The 22,736-nt window shown below is 35.2% G+C and overlaps 1 protein-coding gene and 1 pseudogene across 2 annotated transcripts in view; one reads left to right on the top strand and one right to left on the bottom strand.

Moving 5' to 3' along the window:
• LOC132114872 (sodium- and chloride-dependent creatine transporter 1-like) overlaps positions 1–8,248 on the bottom strand; it is a 34,499-nt gene extending 26,251 nt beyond the window's left edge. For both annotated transcript variants that reach the window (XM_059523244.1, XM_059523245.1), the window contains exon 1: positions 7,314–8,248. In XM_059523244.1, the coding sequence (XP_059379227.1) occupies positions 7,314–7,605 (292 nt within the window). In that variant the 5' untranslated portion in view covers positions 7,606–8,248. The remainder of the gene's footprint in view (positions 1–7,313) is intronic.
• Positions 8,249–16,170: 7,922 nt separating this feature from the next.
• LOC132115039 (calcium/calmodulin-dependent protein kinase type 1B-like) lies at positions 16,171–21,694 on the top strand (annotated as a pseudogene).
• Positions 21,695–22,736: the final 1,042 nt, after the last annotated feature.

Genomic DNA, 22,736 nt, shown 5'->3' with positions numbered 1-22,736 from the left:
GATGAAGACCCGAAGGTCGAAACGTTGCTTGAGCTTAATTAAATTCCTTTGGAGCAGTAGTTTTCAGTGTGCAGACTTCACTTCTTTATTTGATTATAAATATAGATTCCCACACCTCCCCCTTACACGACAGATGGATATGGAAGCTCTGTCAACACATATGGACTCAGTCAAAAGCCAATGACATTGTTTACATGTAGGTGAAAACAATGCATCTCCAGCATCAGTATGTACTTCCAATGTCAATATTAAGAACTTTATATAATGTTTTAGGTGGTTGTAGAATGCATATTTTATCTCTCATCTGAAGGATCAGCCCGCATTTATATAGACATTACGAAATAAGACTCACAGTGTATTTCGGACTTATTAATTCATAATTATTCATTCATAATTTTCTGGGTTTCCGAACGCAGAAGTGTAATGGATGCTCATAACCAGAAACGGGTTGTGTTATGAACTCATAATATGATTGGCAGATGAGCAGTGTCTGAGCTCCTTTGAGTCAGAACAGCAATCGCAGAAGAGAACGGGCAGAAAGCACTGGAAGCAGCTGCTTATCAGTAAATCAGTGGAAAATGAATAGAATGTATGATTCTTGCATTTTGAAATGAAAACACACCAGTGTAAATGCACCCTAAAAGTCGTGTAAACTGAAAACTATTTAAACTTTATTAAAACTATTTGCACAGATTTATTGTGTTGGTTACATTTTGTTTCTTTGTGCAGTGGCTCAGGAGATCAGAGTTTGAGTCTGCAAAAAGGTCAACAAGCTTGCTTTTTTTTTTAGTTAATGTGTAACGTTATCTGGTTAAAACTGATTTTCTAAAATTGGTATTGAAAAAAGTATCATTCAGGAACCAGTATCCAATTCAAGGTATCGTATCAAAAAAATTTTTTACGATACCCAGCCCTACATACATATATTAGACCTTTTTTTTGCAGTGGGTAATAGGAGGACTTTCCAAACGGCTACCACCACAAGTATATTTCAAACCTGTTTGAAGCAAAGCATTCAGGCTTGTTGTATCATGTTATAAATAATAAAAACGTGCGAGGTGCGGCTCACTTTAAGAAAAACAAGTAGTGTGATGCACGATTGTGGTTTGCAAGTTTGGATTTATTAATCATGTCCATACCAAATTATACAAGAGGAACTATTTTTTGTAGGGATGCACGATCATGATTTTTCATGGCCGATTCCGATACCGATTTTTTACAAGCAAACTGGCCGATTCCGATAAAGATTTCCGATTTTTCAAGAAAAGAAGGAAAGTGTTCATAAGCAAAATGTTTATTAGGTATTTAATAGGCCAAGCTGGCGTTTGTCCATTGAAAATAATAACTACAACCATCTGAAATTTAACGGCAGTATCTGCACAGTAAGTAGACTACATTCAATACAAACATAGATGTTACAGACATCAGCATTTAGCTTTCGTTTTTGAATTGGGTTGAAACTACATAGAACTGGCCTTAAATGAAAAGATTAACTGGCACCATGTGAAATTAAAGGAAACAACTGCATAGTTCTACAATCCAAACAACACAATCAACACACATTCAATACCAGTGAGACTAAATAAAAGTATGCTATATAAATACATTATTCCAAAATGTTAAAATCAAATAATGTTGGTGCGAATAAAATAAAGATGCAAAGTGTTTCATTCATACAATTAAAAAAAATAAAAAATAGGGTAATGATTCTATATTTTTTTACTTGAGCAAATGAAAAATAAATAACTATTGTCTGAAGTAAAAAAATATAGATGTGAATCATTAACCTAAAAATTTAATTGGATGAATGAAACACTTTTTTTCAGTGTGCTACAGCAGGTGTTTTTTAAATCAAATTAAGTCAATGTAATTTTAAGGTAAAATAAAAAATAATCATCCTTTACAGAACTGACGTTTACTTCTGGCTTTTCAAACATGTATGCAAGTTCCACTTTACAAAAAAAAAAAAAAAAAATCAGTTTTGTCACAGTTTATTCTGTTTCGTTTCTCATCCAACAACGCGAGAAGTTGAGCTGAAAATCCCTTCACAGGGCACGGACGGGTACAGTATATGGAAGTACGCTCGCGCAGCTTCAGTAGGCGCAGGAAAGGCTCTTATTTGTGTGCCAGTACACCAACGGCTGATCGCTTCCTGCTATCTGTGCCTCACACGTGTAGCTCTGCACTTCCAGAGCTGAACGGCTGCCCGTGTCCTGCGCACAGATCTCGAAATACTTCCACACATATTACATGATAGCGGATGATTACAATGTAGTCTGTGCACGCGAGCGCACTTCCGGAAAATCGGCCGAAAAAAGACCAAAAACCGTCCGATTGCCGATCGCGTATTTTAAGCAAAAACCGTCCGGTTCCGATTTATGGCCGGTCAACCGGTGCATCCCTAATCTTTTGCATATTTCATTCATAATACTTTCAGATTTTCTACTTTTAAAATTTCATGTTTATTTCAATGTGTTTTTTGCAATTTCTTTGTAATTAATGAAATTTAATAGCAATTCCGGAGTGGAAATTTTTCACTACCTTTTATTTATTTTATTTTTTTATGTACTAGACTATTCACATTCCAAATCAACATTTCCATCATATTGATATAACTCAAAGATAAATGTACAGAGAATATGAATATACAATAGATGAACCCTAAAGCACCCATGGTTAGGCCCCAGTCAGAAAAAAGGGATTAAAAGATTAACAGATGCTATTCTTAATCGTCCGTCCACGTGGAACGAGGAACTGATGTCAGTCAGGCAAGAAGCCAACATGTCCTGCTGTGCTGGCATCACTGGCCTTCTCATGCCTTCCTATTCAGAACCTAACACATTACAGAGTGCTCAATTTAAAATCTAATTTGAATATAGACATTTTTAAATAATGAATTTTGTACGGTTATTAATGTTGGAAATTAAATTTAGTCAAAGTTTGGCCATGTTGATGTGCCTTATGAGTAGAAATACACATTACACAACTGCATAAAAAGTGTAAATGATTTGCAACCTAAAAATATATATACATAAAGAATTATTTACAATATATATTTTTAACTTCTTGACTCTTTCTTTAACTACTGAAGCACAATAACAAAAGCAGATTGTTATTAAAAAGTGTCAGAGTGCTAATACTTGAGTACGGGAAGATTTCAGCAGGGCTGTGATACTGTACTACAGATCCAGCGCTCAAGGACAGGTGGAGGGCTTTACTGCAGAAATGGTAAATCTACCGACTATGTGGCCACCATTCTGTTCAGCTTGGCCTCTCTTAACTCTGATGCACCACTACACAATGCGGCAAAATACAGCCAGTAACCTGGCAACAGAAAGTCTGGACCATTACTGCGTCGCACAGAATTGTATAAGTGTTAGTGACGGCACAGTGTCAATCCCAACAGCTCAGTGAAAGATCTGTGACCTCAGATAGCACAGACAGAAGAGTGAGCAGCTCACTGAATTGAGGGAAGATCTGTATAAAGATAAAGCAGCTAATGTGACCTCTGACCTCTACCATAAATACTTACAGTAGAGGCTGAGTGTTATCAAGTTACATGCTCTAAATTGATGCACAGTAACAAACAGTACATGCAGAAGATTAAAACCTAGTGTCAGGGGTTAGTTTATATATCTAGCCTTATGTTTTGTACAGTTTAAGTGATTCTTACCTAAGTGAGTGCTACAGATTAATCTTTAAAAAAATAACTTTATATAGACCTCCTGTGAGCTCACGAGTGATTTGGCTAGGAATAAATTAATAGCACTGCATCAAAACTGCATAGGCTCCAGACACAAACACCTGGAGTTAAAGAGGGATGCGGAGAAACGTTCTCCTATAGCAATTACTGTGATATATTCAATGAACCGGTGACACAACAATGGAAATGTACTATTTGATGACCTGTATGACTTACTTTCTCGCATATAAAAATGAATAAAAATGACAAAAGCTCATAATAAAATTACTAAATTTTAAAAAATATAAATTAAAGTGAAAACTAAAATATAAAAATTAAAGCTAACACTGAAAAAAGTCTTATGAAATTATATTTTTGTATGAGGATGGACTAAAATGTATCTCGTTTTTCATTCAAATCTTGCCTGACAGTCGTGGCCACCTTTCTCTTTCACTGTACGAGCAACTGTGATTTTCGGCTATAAATATATACAGTATGAGCATAGGTAAATAACATGATTTTTATATTTGGGTGAACTGTTCCTTTTAAGGAAGAAAAACCAACCTATGCATAAAAAATTCCACAAGTTCAAATTTGACCTGGCTAAAGTAAAGTGCGGAAAGTAAATATCACAAGTATCTCACTGACTCAACCTGTGAACACAGTAAAAGTCAAGAATGTGTGTCTGTGACATGATCCGTTTTTATTCTCCTCCTGCCAGCAAGACCTTTTTAGTGTTTGACAGGCCTGATTTGATTTGGCAAAACAATTCAGGAGCCAGTATTGCACACAAAGGCGGCACGTTGAGTTTGGCAACCTGCACCGGGACACAGTAACTCTGTTACCTTAGAGCTCCTTGTTGGGGGTAAAGTAACTATTTGAGCAAGAGGAGCTCCAAGTGTCAGCCAGTTCTCACTAGACGCTCATGCGTCTTATATTTCTCGAGCTGGCATGTCTTATTTGAATCACTTTTTGTTTTCAGGGGGAATTGATGGTCGTTGTGAAATGTTCCCAGCGGTCGGTTTCCATGACCTTTCCCCTCTACCACAGGTGGTTGAGACTTTAAATCCAAATCACACTGACATCTTCTCTATCTAAATAACCAGATGAGAATGAAATCAAGTTATCTGTCAAGACAGAAAGGAATTGCAACCCAAGTGCTAACACAACATTGATCAAGTCTTGACATTTCTCTCACTGCAGGCATCCAGGGAAGTTCCAAAGACAAACGCTGCTTTTGGAAGAGATATCGTGATGACTGTTACAATTCACACATTCAGTGTAATGTTATACATCTTGAAGAAACATTTTTCAGTCTATAATTGAATAAAAAAAGCAAAACAATATTGGAATTTTCCCAAGAATAGTGGAAGAAAAAGCCAAAACTTAAAAAATGAAGATCTTTTAATGTTTTCGAAAGAAGTCTATGGTGCTCACCAAGGCTGCATTTATTTGATAAAAAAGTCAAAACAGAATATTGTAAAATATTAGTACAATTTAAATTGATGTGTTTTTATTTGAACATATTCTAAAATGTTATTAATTTCTGAATTTCAGGCATCATTACTCCAGTTTTCAGTGTCACAAGATTCTTCAGAAATCAATAGAATATGGTGATTCGCTGTTTAAGAAACTTTTTCAGTTATTATACATTTTGAAAATAGTTTTTGCGGCTTAATATTTTGTGAAATCTGTGATACACAACCATTCAAAAGTTTGCAGTAAGTGAAGAAATCACATTGAGTGGGGGTGGAAGGGTGCAATCGCTGACGCACACAAAAGCATGCATTCGCTTTCATTTTCAGCGGGGGAGGGGATGGGGAAGGGGAGGCATGGCCCAGGAATCCCTGAATTAAACTGATAAGAATTGACTGCAAAGACAGTCATAATGTTACAAAAAATAATATTTTAAATAAATTATGTTCATTGAACTTTATATTCAAAGTATCCTAAAAATGTATCATGGTTTATAAAAAAAACATTACACATAATAATAAGAGCATTATTAATAATTGAGCACCAGTAATAATTGAACAGCAAATCTGTATAAAATTTAAATGATTTCTGAAGGTGAAACTGAAGACTGGAATAATGATGATGAAAATTCAGATTTGCATAGCAATTACATTTTAAAATATTGAGATAGAAAATGTATTTTAAACTGTAATCATATTTTACAATATAACTGTTTTTACTGTATTTGTAATCAGATAAATGCAAACTTGGTGGGCATAAGAGACTTTAAAATAAATCTTAAATATTCCAAATCGTTGTCTAGCAGTGTAAGATCTAGTGAGGATTCCTCTATTACATAAATTGTTATGTCAATTTCAACAATCCCATTGGTGTACTGGACTCTAACACATTTAACCTAACGTTGTCTGGATAATAAAACTAATTGTTTCATGTTTAATAGAATGAACATTCTATCCTATCCCCCTGGAGTACATCAGGACAAAAACTCTAACATACTGCTTCACTGCTAACGTATGGCCATTCATTCAGCAAATGCTGGACGGCATCCAGGTCGCTGGGGACACGGGGAGACAGCTTCGTCATTCAGGCAAACACAATGGATCCCTTTCTAATGGGGTCCTAAAGTGTTACGCAGACTTGGTCTTCTCATTCTATAGCCATCAGTAGATGAGTCATAGAGCAAAAGAGAGAGAAGTTAATGATAAAAGACGCACTATAAATAATACTTATGCCACTTGTATCCATCATTGGACAACAGCTATGTCCCAAAACCTAATGAGACAACTACTTAGACAGCATTTCAGGCACATTTGTGCTTTGCCAAATTAAAGTAATTGCACTAAAGCCATATAAAATCATATACATAATATATAATATATATAGCCTACAATTTCTTTTTAAATTTTTGTTCCAATACAAATGCTGAATTTTCCCTTAAAGCTATTTTTGTAAGGCTATGTGTGACCTCTAATGGCTGCGTAGAAATGCGTGCCCTTGTATGTTTTCATGCACTGCATGGAATGGCTCAAACTAGACTTTCATATATTCTATATAGAGCATTTTCTCCATCGATATCCATTTATAGCTGCGTTTGTTGCTTTGAAACACAAGTGTGCAAAGGATGATGCGCAATGTCCGTGTGCAGCAGAAGATAAGTGTTCATTTAACCCCCTATTTATATATAAATGTGTGTGTGTGTGTGTGTGTGTATACACATAACACATACATACATAAACCAGTATGTGTGTAGAAATGTATTTTGGAGCCTCTCTATAGGTGAGTGTGTATTACTGCATTCCAAAAATAATGAGACTCTCAAGGTAACATTACACACAAATATATAAACATGTATGCATACCATACATTATAAGTATAATATTTGAATGAATGAATTTTCATTCATTCAGTATATACAAATAATACTACATGAGTGAATTCTAAACTTGTTAATGGTTTAAGATGAACTTCCACCGTTAATAAGACGATATGCTCGGCAAGGCAATGAAGAATGAACGAACTCATGAATGAATGAGTCAGTCGAGGTGTGCTCCACCGTGCAGTGACGTCACGGGGAGAGCGGATGCGGGAAGCGGGGCACGTCATCGGAAGGGATCTGAATGTGAATGTGCTGCAGAGAGTCACCAAGACGTCCTACCTCCACCATTTTTGTAGCACAGGTACGGGAAGCGCCAGACGTTCCCCAGACCCACGGCGAACCCCACACAGGACATCATGAAGTCCATCTGTCTGGTCCACGTCTCTCGCTCGGGGAAAGCCTGCTTCTTCTCCGCCGCCGATATGGCTCCGGTGGCCGCTGATATGGCGAGGGTCCCGTTGGCGCCTTGATGCGCGCTTCCATTGGGAATGAAATGGCCCTTCTTCTCCTCCACCAGGACCGTGTTCAGGGCGCAGCATTCTGCGTCCAGAGAGGATTTCTCCATCTTCATGTAAACAAAGCAAACGAACCTCCTCACGAGACTCGAGAAGGGCTTAAATCAGCAGTCAAAAATAAATATTTGATCTCTTATTGTTTTTGGATTAAGTCAATTTTATTTATTCACACCAAGATGTCCCTTTTGTTCTTCTCCGGGTGCACGGGATACGGTCCTTTATCCTTTTATTTAATCAAATCTGCAGTGCTATTCTTTACGGATGTTTTTTTCAGTTTCTCTTCAATGTCAAACGGTCAAGGGGATGGCAGTTTGATTCTCTCGCCGAAATTGGCAACGGTTATTACTTGGTTTGTTTTGTTTAAAAAACACGTTTGGAAAATAAATAACAGATCATAAAAGAAAAAAAGACACCGATTTGAAACAGCACCTTCAAAAACAATCCACGAAACACTTAAAGGTGAGTCTGAAGAATCGCATGGGCACGTGAATCTCTCAGAGAGAAGGCGACTGAGGAGACTGCGAAACCAAAGCGGCCTTTACGCGCGCTGATCAGATGAATGTAATGGAATTACATTCACAAATTGACCGCCTAAATCTCTTCAGACCATCGTTCTCGTCGGTATTTAACACGAAGAATGTATAAATGAGACGTGATTTGGTGTCTGCGGGAGGTGCGGCTGCTGCTGTCGCTCTGTGCGCGCGGACGGACTGTCTATGCGTCCGCGCGAAGCCGCTTGGTGTTTTATCGGGCTCGGTAACGTCATTTGGAGCTCAACCCCTCCCCCTCTGTCCCGCTTAAGGAAAACAGGGAATGGAAAGCTCACGTACGCTGCACACTACACTCTGTATACTACACACTACACACTAGACAGCAAGTGCGATTCTGGCTCACTGGAGCTCGGCGCGAGATCAGATCTGAAAGATTTATGTATTTATTTTTAATTTTTTTTTATCGCAGTTCGAATGTATTATGCAATTCATTGCAGTTTGGTTGCATTACGGAAACAATAATACAAATAAATAAAATCTGCTTAAATTAACGACAGTTAAACCGATTGTGATGTACTGTTTCTAACATATAAAAGGTGCTTATATTTATAGTATCTATTTATTTTACATACAAGTGTAAAAATATATGTATATAATCATATAAATCATAAATGTACACACACACAATTTTATACAGAAATATATATTTACAAACATAAATACATGCATATGTATTATATAAGTAAATAAATAACTAATCCATTATTATTATTATTTTCCCTTGATTTTGAGGCAAAATATGATCAGGACAGTGAATTAAGTTCACTTAAAAAAATAAATACATAATCATAAAAAAAAACCTTTAACTTGTTTTCAAAAATGTAAGTGAAATGATCTTTGGGGATGGGGATAAAGACATTTTCTTTTAAAAATTTTCTTTTACCATTACTTTTTATCTATAAATACATATGTCATATAATTACATTTAAAACAGAAATACTAATATAAATAATATAAATACATTTATATTTTTTTAATAATAGTTTTATTAATAATAATAATAATAATTTTTTACTTTAATAGAATTTTTTTGATTGCCAATTATTTTGAGACTAGAAAGCTATTCAACAGATGCGTGAATGCAGTCAGTATGTGTAGTTTGGTATCTAGCACACATAGCCACAGGTTGTGCAGTGATGACTATTAGTCATCAACCACGTGAATCACGTTTTTTGCATTACAAAATACATTAACCTCAGAAGGACTTGTCCCAGTATGGAAAATTACAAACTTACATGAAGCACTGCTGAAGAGTTTCCATTGATTTGACATGTTCTGCCACTAGAAATAAAAATAAACAGATTTAGATACCGAATTGGAATGATTTTATACAAACACATACAAAGTCTCATAGAAATCAATCAATGAGTTTGATCTCTTTTACCATGGTAATTATAATTTACATCAATTTACCAGTTACTATTTATTACAGGAAAACAATGGTAACTTGTTATTTGCAACTAAACACTGTTTTAAAGATCTATATTAATTTATGATGGTTTAACAGTAGTAAAAATACCCGTAGCAAATTACTGTGGAATTTTGGTACAAACTGGCTACCATTTTTTTTTTTTTTTTGTAGATTCTAATTTTACCCAAGTCAGGAGCAGTTTGTCCTGAGGCTGTAAAAGGTGGGAATGGTTTGTCCCTGTGGGAACACAAAATTATACTGAGGTCAGATTTGTCCAAAAATAACCCTAAAATTTTTACAAGAACTTTCTTTTGGAAAGATTTTAAGATTCTTGAAAACCACACATGTATAAGCACTCATAGCTTCAGTGAGTCATACTATAAACATCTCTGGATCGTATTGACTGTTGCAAATTACAGCGGGACATTCTGTGAAATTTATGTGGCTGTTTGAGGAACCCTGCTATGATTCAAGGAAACCCCACATCTTATCTCCATGATGAGTCAACTCATTATCCTATTTATTTATTTTTTCATCATAACTGAGCCAATGGTTTGGTTCCAGGGCAAAGGGGTGAGAGGGAAACATGCAACTTTCTCTTCACGATGAAAAGCAACATGTTTATACATGTTTATGTTTCATATTTCTATTCCATTTGTTACAGATTTAACCATGCATGAAACAATCTTTATTTCTGTGAATTAAAGAAATGGAGAAGTGAAATAAAGAAGCTCTGGTCGTAAGTATAATTTACAGTTTTTATGTTGACTCACAGCTCAGGAGAAACACAAGCTCCATACATTTTAAAATTAGGCAGCTTTGAACCTTAAAAATAGCTTTTCCCTGTCAAGTTATTATACATGTCATTGTATGTTCAAATATGTTTTACCATACTAGTCCATACATTTATTTGAGCACAATATTTAAGTACATTAACAAATTTTGGGTTGTACAGTATACAATATAAGCACTTTAATGTACTGTCTGTTCATTTAATAATTTCAGAATCCTTTTCCTTCTCAATAAAACTGCAAAAAAACGTCCTGTTAGGGGTGTAACAGTTCATCACTTGGACAGTACTGTTAAAGGGACAGTTTTATACTTAATTTATACCTAAATAGTACCTTACTTTAGTACATATTACTACTAGAAGGTACTTTATAGGGGTAAAAAAAAAGAAAGAAAATAATACTTAATTGTCCTATTTAGGGAACTGCCCCAGTAACAAGATTTTGTACCCTAAACAATTTTTGCAGTTTTTCTGTTTTAATATACTTATACTATACTTAATATACTTTAAAATATATTTTATTTCTGCGATACAAAGATGAATTTTCATCAAATCTTTCTAATATGTTGATTTATTATCAATGATGGAAACGGCTGTGCTGCTTAATATTTTTTGGAACCTTTGATACTTTTTTCAGGATTCTTTGATGAATAAAAAGTTAAAAAAAGAACAGCATTTATTCAAAATAGAACTCTTATCCAACAATGTAAGTCTTTGCTATCATTGTTTATCAATTTAACACACCCTTGCTGCAAGTATTATTTTCCATCAATGAATAAATAAATAAATAAATAAATAAACTAAAAATAACTGGCCCCAAACCTTTGAATGGTAGTGTATTTTTGTCAACAAAAATGTATATTTTTTATATTAAAGTTAAAATTTCCACTTTGCTCATGCAGTGCATTGAAAAAAAAATTGGTGTAGAAACAATTTTTACTCAGAAATAGTTAGTAAATTTCACAATTACAAAAAAAGGCAAATAAAACATTGAATTAAACATGAAAGTTTGAAGTAGAAAAACTAAAAAAATAAAATAAGTTATTGTAAAACAGATTCTAATAATCTTTGTTTTATTTGCAACTAACTTTTTTACAGTGTAGATGCCATGCTAATGGTTCACCTCCACAGTTTATGAGTGAATGCATTTTATGCATTTACCTACTGCTAATAAATGATTTGTTCACCAGGCCGCCTTTTCAAGCTGATTCAACTTTTGATGCTGCAATAGAGATCAGATAGAACTGGGCTTAACATTCATGCAAAAGCACTCAGTTCTAATTTAGAAAATGTCCTGCGTGGCAAAACATATGGCCTGCACATTGGAACCCTCTTCAGAAAAAAGAAATGATTGCATAGAAGTCTTTCTTATAGCCAAATGGTGTTGTCAGGGCCTCCAGGCATGGGCGAACACTACTACGATTGCACTTTCACGTTTCTATCGATCTAAGTTTAGTTTAGAATAGACCCCGTGACTTCAAGAGCAGCTGTCTTGCAAAGGTTATGGCCCTTTTTTATAGTGCCTTAGAAATAGCAGCTGCGTGGAGTCAGAACCCGAGCATAACTATGACCCCCACACCCTTCTACCAGCTCAGACTTTGACACACTTGCTGATTAAACAGTGTAGAGTATGATGATACTGCTGGAATAATGATCAAACAATTCAACTGTGACAGATGTTTTAGCTGATACACTACCATTTAAAAGTTTGGATATTTCACAATATTGCAGTTTTTTTTACTGTATTTTTATATTTTAAAAAAAGCAGCCTTGGGGGGCATAAGACACTTCTTTAAAAAAGCATAAAAAATCTTACAGACCTCAGACTCTTGATCTGTATTGTATATGGATTGATGACCATATTGGAGGACTTCTCCGTGTGACTAGCTCTCAGGATATGTCACATGTCACATGCCAGACAAGCAAAAATAGTGCCAATGTAGAAATTTTGATGACAACTCACAAATTCAGGCATCAAGAAGACAATGCAGGTCAAAGTCAACGCGAGACACTACAGGTGAATTGGGTGAATCATTCTTTACTAATAGTTATCACCTTACTTACCAAGTTGATTACATTGATAATTGCAAACATTTTTTGTATTACAAGTTTTCTAAAATTTTATGTTTAAATATGCAAATCAGGCATTATTTAATGAAATATGCGCTAATTTACAGTACATACATTTCTAGTACAATTTTTTTATGTATTACAATAAAATGTTTTTACAGAGGGAATTTTTGAGGGAATTTTTCAATCTCTTTTTGTCACTCCATAAATCAGAAAATACTTTGAACAGCTAGAAAACAATATATTTTTTACAATTGTTGGGTGATTAAAATGTTTTTTATGATCAAGAAAATTATATATGAACAAATCCCTCTGTAAAAACCTTCAGAATATAGACAGGACTAAAAATGTCAAGAGATTTACGGCTCAGTGTTGGAGAAAAAAAATCATTTTGAGAAAATGGCCTTTACAAATATGCATTCTAATTTAAATCTATTAACACAAATAGATAAAATGCTACAAAAGAAACACTTAACAGTGTCTTTTTAATGTTTTCTTTCCATAAGTCTGAAGAAAAAAAAAAACACTCTTTGAAAAGCCAAAAAGCCCAAAATCTAAAAATTGGCAGGTGCATGAAAAACCTTGTTTTTACCTGCAGTGTCTCCCTAAGGTTATCAAAACACATGTTATATAGACTCAATTGCATAAAAGGGGCTTATCATTTTACAGCTGCGGTTCATGGCACACTTTATTGGCTGCAGATCACTGTGTTACTTTATAAAAGTAAACAGGTGGGTATGCAACTTGTTCCTATTTAGGTCACAAGTTTAGTATGCCACAGATAAGAAATGGCACAAAAATCAATACGACCATTCACAGCCGTACTGTCATGCCTTGGACAGCACACAGAGGCTCATTTATCCAGTGAAAGATGTTGTTTACTAGCAGACTTTCACAGGAACAACTTTCCACTTCTCTTATTAGTTTCGATCTGACCTTTCCAGACGTTTCTCATAATATTAGTTTTATTTGTGGCACTAAGCGTTTTCTGTGTCAATGATCAGCGACAAACAACACTACATACTAACTGGATTCTCTAAAATGTAATCAATGTAACCTGAGGTGTATTGAGTGATTTCCTAGAAAAGCAAATAATGACCTATCAAACAAGTTTTCAAAAAAAAAAAAAAAAAAAAACCTACAACACACTGCTGTCTAACATATCTGTGGACATGCTGCATGGTGTCAATATTAGAGCTATGTTTGGTCATATAGGATTATTACATTACCTTATTACTGTATACGTGTGTGTTTGCACATAATAAGAGGGTGAAGGCGATGACAGTTGGCTTGGCTGAGGAAACCACCAGCAGATGGATAACATAAGATCCTGTAACAGAGGAGTTATTCTTTATTGCCAACGCCAATCTTTTTTTCCAGTTCTCAGAAAAGCAGAAGAGTGCAAAGAATATGAAGTCATATGAGAAATAATGTATTAGGCTGATATTAATAAAACTCATTTAAAACGCTGGAGAAGGAAAAAATACAAATAAATCTGGAAGATGTATACGAAAAGAGGGACCAAAGCCAAATCTGGAGTCTAAAATATAATAGAGACCTGAGGGTGAACTCTTTCCATCCAGAACATCCTATTTTCACAAAATATTAAGCGGTTCAAGCTGTTTTCTCTTCAGTTTCACATTAATCAGAAGAAAATTTCTGAAGGACCATGTGACACTGGAGTAATGATAATAGAAAATAAATTCGTAGAAATAAATTGTTTAAAAAATTTACAAATAGAAAAGTTATTTTAAATTGTCATAATATTTCACAGTATTAAAGTGTTTATTGTATTTTTGATTAAAAAAAATATGCAGCCTTTGTGAGCATAAGAGATATTCTTATTGATAAAATCTGTGGAATTTTCTTTTTTAATTAAAGTTATTTCATGTTATTAATTTAGGTAAATCTGCCGATGTTTTTTTTTTTGTCGCTAAATCTGAGAAGATTAAATAGGTTCTTGAGAACACATTTTATTACACTCATACACATCTGCCAGTTATAGCATCACTGTGTTAATATGCAAAAACATATTTGCAACGTGAATGGTGGGAATCACGAACATCTTGTTCAGTATCTCACTGCTGCTTCATATATATACACATACATATATATATATACATATATATATATATACATATATATATATACATATATATATATATATATATATATATATATATATATATATATATATATATATATATATACACACACATATACAATCTCAAATATATTATATAGAAATTTATATAGTAATATAAAACACTACACTGAGAAACTAAATTCTCTAATAGTTGTTGGGCTCATTATTTTGGAATTAAAGTGAATCAAGGCTTCCCTCTAGTGGTCATTCTTTATTTCAACACGTGGTAGTGGAAGAAAATAAACCACTTTCCCGCAATGCTAATCAACAAGAGCAGCATGGTTTGTAGCTTATAAAACTTAAAAGGTAACGTTTTACAGTTCATTGCTTTAATTATTCATCACGACAGATTTGATCAAAATGGTCTTATAATGCATCAAATATTGTGTCTGCACATAATTTGCTGTTTTGTAAAAGCCTTACATGATGGCTCAGTATTGTAAAGTCACAATCCTACCTGTTTACCTAGAATACCTTGTTAGACATCAAATATAAGGGCTACAATGCACAGCAGGTGAGACAGTCAGGGTCATGTAAGGTTTGTGTGTGTGTGTGTACAGTGTTCACAGATTAGACGAGACAGGTGGAATGCTAATACTTGAGTGGAAAACCCCTGTGGCCATACAAGGAGAGCTGCAAAAGCTCAGGATCTGTGGGAGCATTACTGAAAACAGAAACTGTGGCTTCTGGCGATCTCAAGGCATTTAAAAACAAATGGTAGTGCTTTCAGTTCAGCAAAGCCTGAATTTTATGATGAAGAATGCCTTTTTAATGTGCAATGAGCAGATGGTATTAGATATGTCCTGGAGACAGTGTTCATCTGTCCTTATCATGCATTCAAGCATTACATTTGAGGAAATCTGAACCAGCCTTAAGAGACCTGTTGTTGTTTGGCCGACCCTCTTTCCATCTCTGTGTTTTTTTCAATTTCTTTATCACTTTCTCTCTGCGTTCTGTGCCTGCTCTCCTGTTGTCCTTCTCTTTCAGTAGTCACTTTTCCTCTATAAAGCATGTGGGCGTTCAAGGTCCTCAGTGTAAAATGAATGTGATTTTCGATTAAAGAGAGAGCAGAGAAGCTGTTGGGAGTTTGGTGACGAGAACAGAAACTGTTGCCTTTCGAGATGTTCACAGCAGCAATCAGCAGGTAACTGAGCTTTTGCTTAGATCTATTTTCTAAAGGGTATTTTGGGGAGAATATCACTGATTATTGATCTCATTTCAATGATAAATAAATATTCCTTCATGTGTAGATATGTCAAGCACAACTGAATTGAATTGCACTAGTCATCTGCATGTCAAAAGTAAGGCATTTTGGTAAAAAAATAAAATGTTGTTGTTCTAATAGTGCCTTTTTATTTCAAGGAAATCAAACATCAGGGGATGCATTCAAAACTGTTTTCCCATCAGAGCTTGTGTGGTGGTGCCAAAACTCATTGCTAGTCATTGAAATCTACAAAAGGAATCAGAATTTGCCATTTGCATGTATTGAAAAGCAATTTCTTGAGAGCCTGTTGCTCTAGATGGTATGCAAAACGTGTTGCTTCAGGCTTAAAATGAATGTGCTGATGATTTTCGGTACTTATTTGCATGCACATATTAGTATTGTGTGTGTTTGTGTATATAATATGCAGCTCACACTAACCCTGCATTACGATGCCGCTATTAAAAGATCGGAAAAAAGATGACATCAATGCTGTTTATGAGCTGAAAGAGAAACTTGGAGAGTGAGTTTTCCTTCCTTTCGGACTAATATATTCAATATTTAAGAGCATTCTGAACACGTAATGACTTTGACATTTTGGTTTACCAAACACATTTAAAGATTTGTCGATTAGAAGTAGAAAATATTCTTAAGAAGGCTCTGGAGACTCTTATAATTCACAATGTGCCCACAGCACTCAAAATGATCATTTACCATTAATTGAGAACAAAACTCATTACAGCTGAATTATAAATAATATAAATGTATAATGTCTCAGGGGCTCAGCACAGATGCACTCAGAAGGTGGAGGCTCCGCAAGAGAGTGCTAAAGGGAAAAGAATCCATGCTGGAGAATGAGATTGCAGTATTACGCAGGTCAGTGACTAAAAAAAACTCTGGATTGACTGACTGATTACACTTTTTTGACTTTATGTTTACATTTTCTTGGTTATTAGAATACAGTTAAATTAAATTGAAATCTTTCCTGATTTGATAGTGCGACGTTCATCTTTGTTTTTATTTGTCCCTGTGATTTCTTCACAGAATAAATCATGAAAATATTGTGTCTTTGGAGGAAACCTTTGAGACTCCCACTAAACTGTATTTGGTAATGACACTGTGAGTGGACCTGAGTGAGAAAAATTAGAATATTATACAAGTGTCATTGTGATAGAATGATCGATAGAACGATAGATGGACGGATAGATGTAATGAGGTCAGTGCTGATGTCAGGCTAACAGGAGGGGAACTTCTCAACAGGATTCTGGAGAGAGGCAGTTACACAGAGAAAGATGTCAGTCGTGTGATTTATCAGGTGCTGCAGGCGGTGAAGTATCTGCACCAGCTGGGCGTTGTGCATCGAGATCTAAAGGTACCTGAGAACAAAATCTAACACTTTAGTCTCTGTTTTGGACATTTTTAGTTTCAGAGCACTCATGTTGAGGGCTTTTCAGGTGATGTTTTGAGAGCGCTTGGGTACGTTTGATGAAAAAGTTTGAATTCCGGCTTTTCACTGGTGGTGCTTTGCATGCAGATAAGTGGATTTTTGCAATCATAAGTTCTCTCTCCATTAGCCAGAGAATTTATTGAATGAGACTCCATTAGAAGACTCTAAAATTGTCATCAGTGACTAACTAAACTAAAACCAAACAAACAAACAAATATATAGCAACTTAAAGGGACAGTTCACCCAAAAATTAAAATTCTGTTATCATTTACTCACTGTCAAGTTGTTTCAAACCTGAACGTCAAGGAAGATATTTTGAGGGATTTGTGGGTAACCAAAAACTACTATGCAAGTCAACGCAGACCATCAACTGTTTGGATGCCCACATTCTGCAAAATAACTTCTTTCATGTTCAACAGAAGAAAGAAACTCATGTAGGTTTGGAACAACTTGAGGGTGAGTAAATGGTTTTATTTTTGGGTGAACTATTCCTTTAGGAGCTCTATATAACCAATAAATGTTGTTTTTCCGAACCTGAAGTGCCACTAAGAACCATTAGTTTTAAGAGCGCAGTCTTCTTCACTGACTGTAACTCATGACTCCTATGGTTGTGGGTTCGAGTCTCAGGCCGGCAATACCACGACTGAAGTGCCCTTGAGCAAGGCATCGAACCCCCATCTGCTCCCCGGGCGCCGCAGCATAAATGGCTGCCCACTGCTCCGGGTGTGTGTTCACAGTGTGTGTGTGTTCACTGCTGTGTGTGTGTGCACTTTGGATGGGTTAAACGCAGAGCACGAATTCTGAGTATGGGTCACCATACTTGGCTGTGTGTCACTTTCACTTCACTTCACTTCACTGTACTTCTACAACAGAAAACATACAGTAAAGAGGTGGATCTCTGGGCCATTGGGGTGACTGCATTCATTCTGTGAGTGCTGGAGAAATATTATTAACCCTACATGAATAAACTCTAAAACTGTTTTATAAAAGCACTGTATCGAACTAAATGTCTGTACAGTATCAGCAGTTCTTGATTTTCTGGCAGACTCTGTGGCTACCCTCCGTTCTACACAACTCTACAAGCTGATCATAAAGGCTGAATATGAATTTGATTTGCTATACTGGGACGACATCTCTGACTCTGGTATGATCACAACTTCAGAAGTATTTATTGTTTTTTAATAATATGTAATAACATATTTGTATTTACATGTTTTATTATTTAATGCAACTGTTATAAAATGCCTAAAAACAAAAAAACAATTGTATTTTTTGTTATGAATGTACAAAATGTGGCCCCACAGTATTAATTCCATGGAACAAAAAGAGATATTTTGAAGAATGGATCAACAATTTTTGTCTATGCAATGAAAGTCCAGTGGGGTCTAAAACAACACTGGACCCAACTGACTCATTGATGCATTGTGATCCATTTCAATAATAACCAATGTTTTAGCTTTCTGCAATTGCTTAGGAAATAATTGCATGAGATATAGAATTAAAGCATTAATGCTTTCATGAGTGGTTTTAAAAACTTCTCCCTTTGTATTAATGCAGAATGTTTTATAATGCAGCCTAAGCATGCCAATTGCTGGCCACATTAAGTGGTATTGATCTTGTGTTCTCTGCCTCTTCCTGCCCACTAATGCTTCAGCGAAAGACTTCATAGTTCACTTACAGCAGAAGGATCCAGCGAAGAGGTTCAATTGTGACTAGGCCTGGCAGCATCCTTGGTGAGTCCATAAATAGCAGAAAAGAGGCAGACGGGGAGCTGAAGGGTTGATCGGCAATGAAAAGATAGGCTGACCTTGAAGAGCAGATGATGAGTTGGGTCACATCTGTGCAGCGGCGTGGGAGGGTGTGTGGAGACAGGAAGACGATTATGAAATACAGAATAAAAAGATGTCTCGTCACCTGCAGCACTCTGAGATCTTTAAGATATACACAAAACAATTATGATTTTCATAGCAGAAATTAAATAGTGCTCAAAGAAGTAATGCATTTAGAGAAATTCATATAATTGAGGAATTTGTTTTTTTTTTGGTTCTTGAATTACATACATTATAGTCTCCCAGAAGAAAGTCTGAATTGCTCCGATGTTGCTCAAAGGTACAGTGGCCGAGAGAGCTCAACATGCTGCAACTTAAGAAAACACATTCAAATTGAAAAAACACCAGCAAATGAAGAAAACATCATCAGTTTGACAACACAAGTGTTGCAAATCCTCACAGCACATGCATATAACGAAACACGCTGCAAATCCTCACAACACATGCACATTAAGAAACAATTAGTGAAGCATTGCAAATTTATTTTCATTAACCCTGAAATTATATTTAGCTGAGGATATTAAAGTTAGCCATCTTAAGTAGGCTAACGTTTTACATTTAATCATGTAATTATTCAGCTTATTTAGGCTAATAATATCCAAAAGATAAAGTAATCATGCAATCAGGGTGTGTAATTCAGTTCACCAGCAACTCCACTGACCAGCACTGCACGATAAGCAAATCCCAGCCGGGTCCGACACTTTTTGGGGTCTCCTTGAAACATTTCCATTGTGGTCAGTGCTACTGTATTTGCAGCTTGTTTGTTAATTTGCATGTGTTGTGAGGATTTGCAGCACATTTCGTTAATGCATGTGCTGTGAAGGATTTGCAGCGTTTCGTTATATGCATGTGTTGTGAGATTTTGCAGCGCGTTTCATTATATGCATGCTGTGAGGATTTGCAACACTTGTGTTGTCAAACTGTTGATGTTTTTTTATTTGCTGGTGTTTTTTCAATTTGCATGTGTTTTCTTAAATTACAGCGCGTTGAGCTCTCTCGTCCACCGTACAAAAGAGTCCTTTGAGTTTCCAATTATGCTTCATTATCTTACCACCATCTTTGTCTGAGATGTTTTTTTCTAAAAGTTCCTTAGGAGACAAAGAAATGGTTGCTATACAGTAAGACTATAGAGCTATTAAATGAACGTGGATAGCGGTCCACATCAAAATGCCCTGGAAGCCCCTTTCCGTCAAGAAAAAAAAAAAAGGAATTGTGATTTATTTATTTTTTTATCATCCCACAATTGAGACTTCTCTTGAAAATCTGAGTTTTTCTCAAAATACTTTTTTTTCACAGAACAGTAAGAATTTCAAGAAAAAAAGTTGCAATTACCTTAAAAAAAGTATCCACTGGTGAAAACAAGTTTCAGAAATATAGAGTTCACATATAATTTAGATATCTAACTTTGTTTCCTGACTTTCATATCTTGTCAGTCTGAGCACAGTTTTGGATCATTGTTGAGATCTCATCTCAGCTCAGAAGCCGACATGTGTGAGATTTATTGAGAGTCTTTTTTCTCAAAAGAAATGTCTGGGAAGCTGTAAGAGGCCTAACAATCTGCAGTCTTGGAGAAACAATTGAGATATAAAAGTAAAGACATTTTAGATTTCTTATCCCATGGTTACTTAGATCATTGCAAAAAGAATTCAAAAGAAGATCATTTATTTAAAACAGATATCTTTTTCTATCATTATAAATGTTTTAAGAGTCACTTTTAGTCAACTTGTTGTGTCCTAGCAGAATAATATTACTTTTACTGACCTACTAACTTTTGAACAATTGTGTATGCTTTATTATTATTGTGTTGTTATGGCAGGATTTCAGGAGGTGCGGCTCTACACAAGAACATCCATGGCTCGGTGTCAGCACAGATTCAGAAAAACTTTGCCAGGAGTCGCTGGAAGGTAAGACTGATCAAAACAAACCTGGGCCAATTTTAATCTACCAACATCACAGTCTCAGCCTCGTATGGCCACAGAAATCAGCAGTTGTTTTAAACCAGTAGTTTAAATCAGGGTCCTGAAACAAACCAGTTGAGAAGCACTGCATTAGGTGTCTAAGTGCTGTTTCTGAGTAAGATCAAAAGCTGACTAAAGCACAAGACTCCCACCCTGCATGTGTAATGTGTAAAATAGCTCTATTTGACCCATGTCTGTGACCTCTGAGGCTGATACAGCACTTTGCATTTGTAAATGCTAGAGTGACTTTAGCAGCATATGGAGGCTTTGTTATTATTTGCCGCCAGTCGTTTGCTGCTCTGCTCCTGATCGTCTGCCCTGCCATGCAATTACGGCATGTACCTTTAAAAGGGCAAATGCTGTAATTGCTGTAACTCAGGCTTTTAGTTCTAGTGCAGTAAATGCCTCCAAACATTAAACTGACTCTTCTGCTCTTATATGCAGTGGAGCTTCACTGTTAGCCATTTAAAGTTCACGAAATTCTGCAGCATTATCACTGGCATCTTGTGTTGCAGAGAGCCTTCAATGCCACCATCATTGTGCATCATTTAATTAAAAAAACCCACTCTGGGGAAGACAATGAAGGGAATCACTTCAAAAGTATAGGTGAGGAGACATCACGTGACTGTGATTACCTGTAGATGATATTCAGGGCAACAGTACCAAAATTATATAGCTTTTATACAATGGTTCACAAGAAAATAATATAGAGTAACCAACATTTTAGATTAAATATGAACGTTTTTTTTCTCTCCACTGTTTTACCAATCAGATTCAGATGACTGGAACAAACTGTTGCATAATCATTTGTCCAAAAGTACAAGCACAAAACTGTAACAACTTTACACTTTAACATTTTAATAGGTGAAAATGGTTTATGAGTCAGTGGTTTGCATACCATTCTGATAATTTTTAGAAAATTGATAAAATTCAGTCAGCGAACGCGCATGCACACAACTGATGAGTTTCAGCGATGACTCATCTGAACGCTTCTGATTGGCCATTACATTCCTAAGCTCAACAGAATTATGTGTGATTGGTTAAAATGTGCAATATTGTAAAAACACCTAAAATGAAATACGGTGCAACATGAGCAGATCTTAATTTAATGCCGCAATCGACACCGTCTATTCATATTCACTTTTTTTAGCAACAGACATAATATATTATATTTGTTTGTGGAATAAAATAGGATTTAGGTATAGCACGGAATGTCATGGAATTTGCCACATTTTGAATGAATAAATCAAAAGTTGGTCAGTACACTTAAATCAAAATTCTATATGGACTAGTGTATGTGAATATTAAGACGCAAAATACTATTTAAATATGAACCCTGCAAATTACAGTCGTATCATATACAATCAGAAACTTAAATGTCTTCACAGCAACCTGTCAAAATAAAAGTTTGGTTTAACTTGAAGAAACTGTGACATGGACATATTGCTTAACATAATGATAGTAGTATTGGTACTAATAAAACAATATTTGCCAGAAAAATTACAAAATACAAAACCCGTATTTCTGAGAAAGAAATATATAATTGTTTAAATAAAATAAATTATATAGAGATGCTTTTGATTAATAAAATTTAATGAAAACATTAAAAATGGAATCAAGACTATTAATGGAAAACACAGAATTTGGTAAAAATAAAATTGAGGAAAAAAAATAAAAATGTTTCATAGGGCCTTAAATTTTTTTTATTTTTAATAATCTGCTATTAAATTGTGTACGTTTCATGATTCCAATTAATTAGACATGCTTTTTGATTAATACAATTT

Source organism: Carassius carassius, chromosome 34 (genome assembly GCF_963082965.1).
Source record: "Carassius carassius chromosome 34, fCarCar2.1, whole genome shotgun sequence".
In the NCBI taxonomy this organism is placed as follows: domain Eukaryota; kingdom Metazoa; phylum Chordata; class Actinopteri; order Cypriniformes; family Cyprinidae; genus Carassius; species Carassius carassius.
The sequence above is the reverse complement of the archived record's forward strand: the minus strand, read 5'-3'. Positions and strand labels throughout refer to the sequence as shown.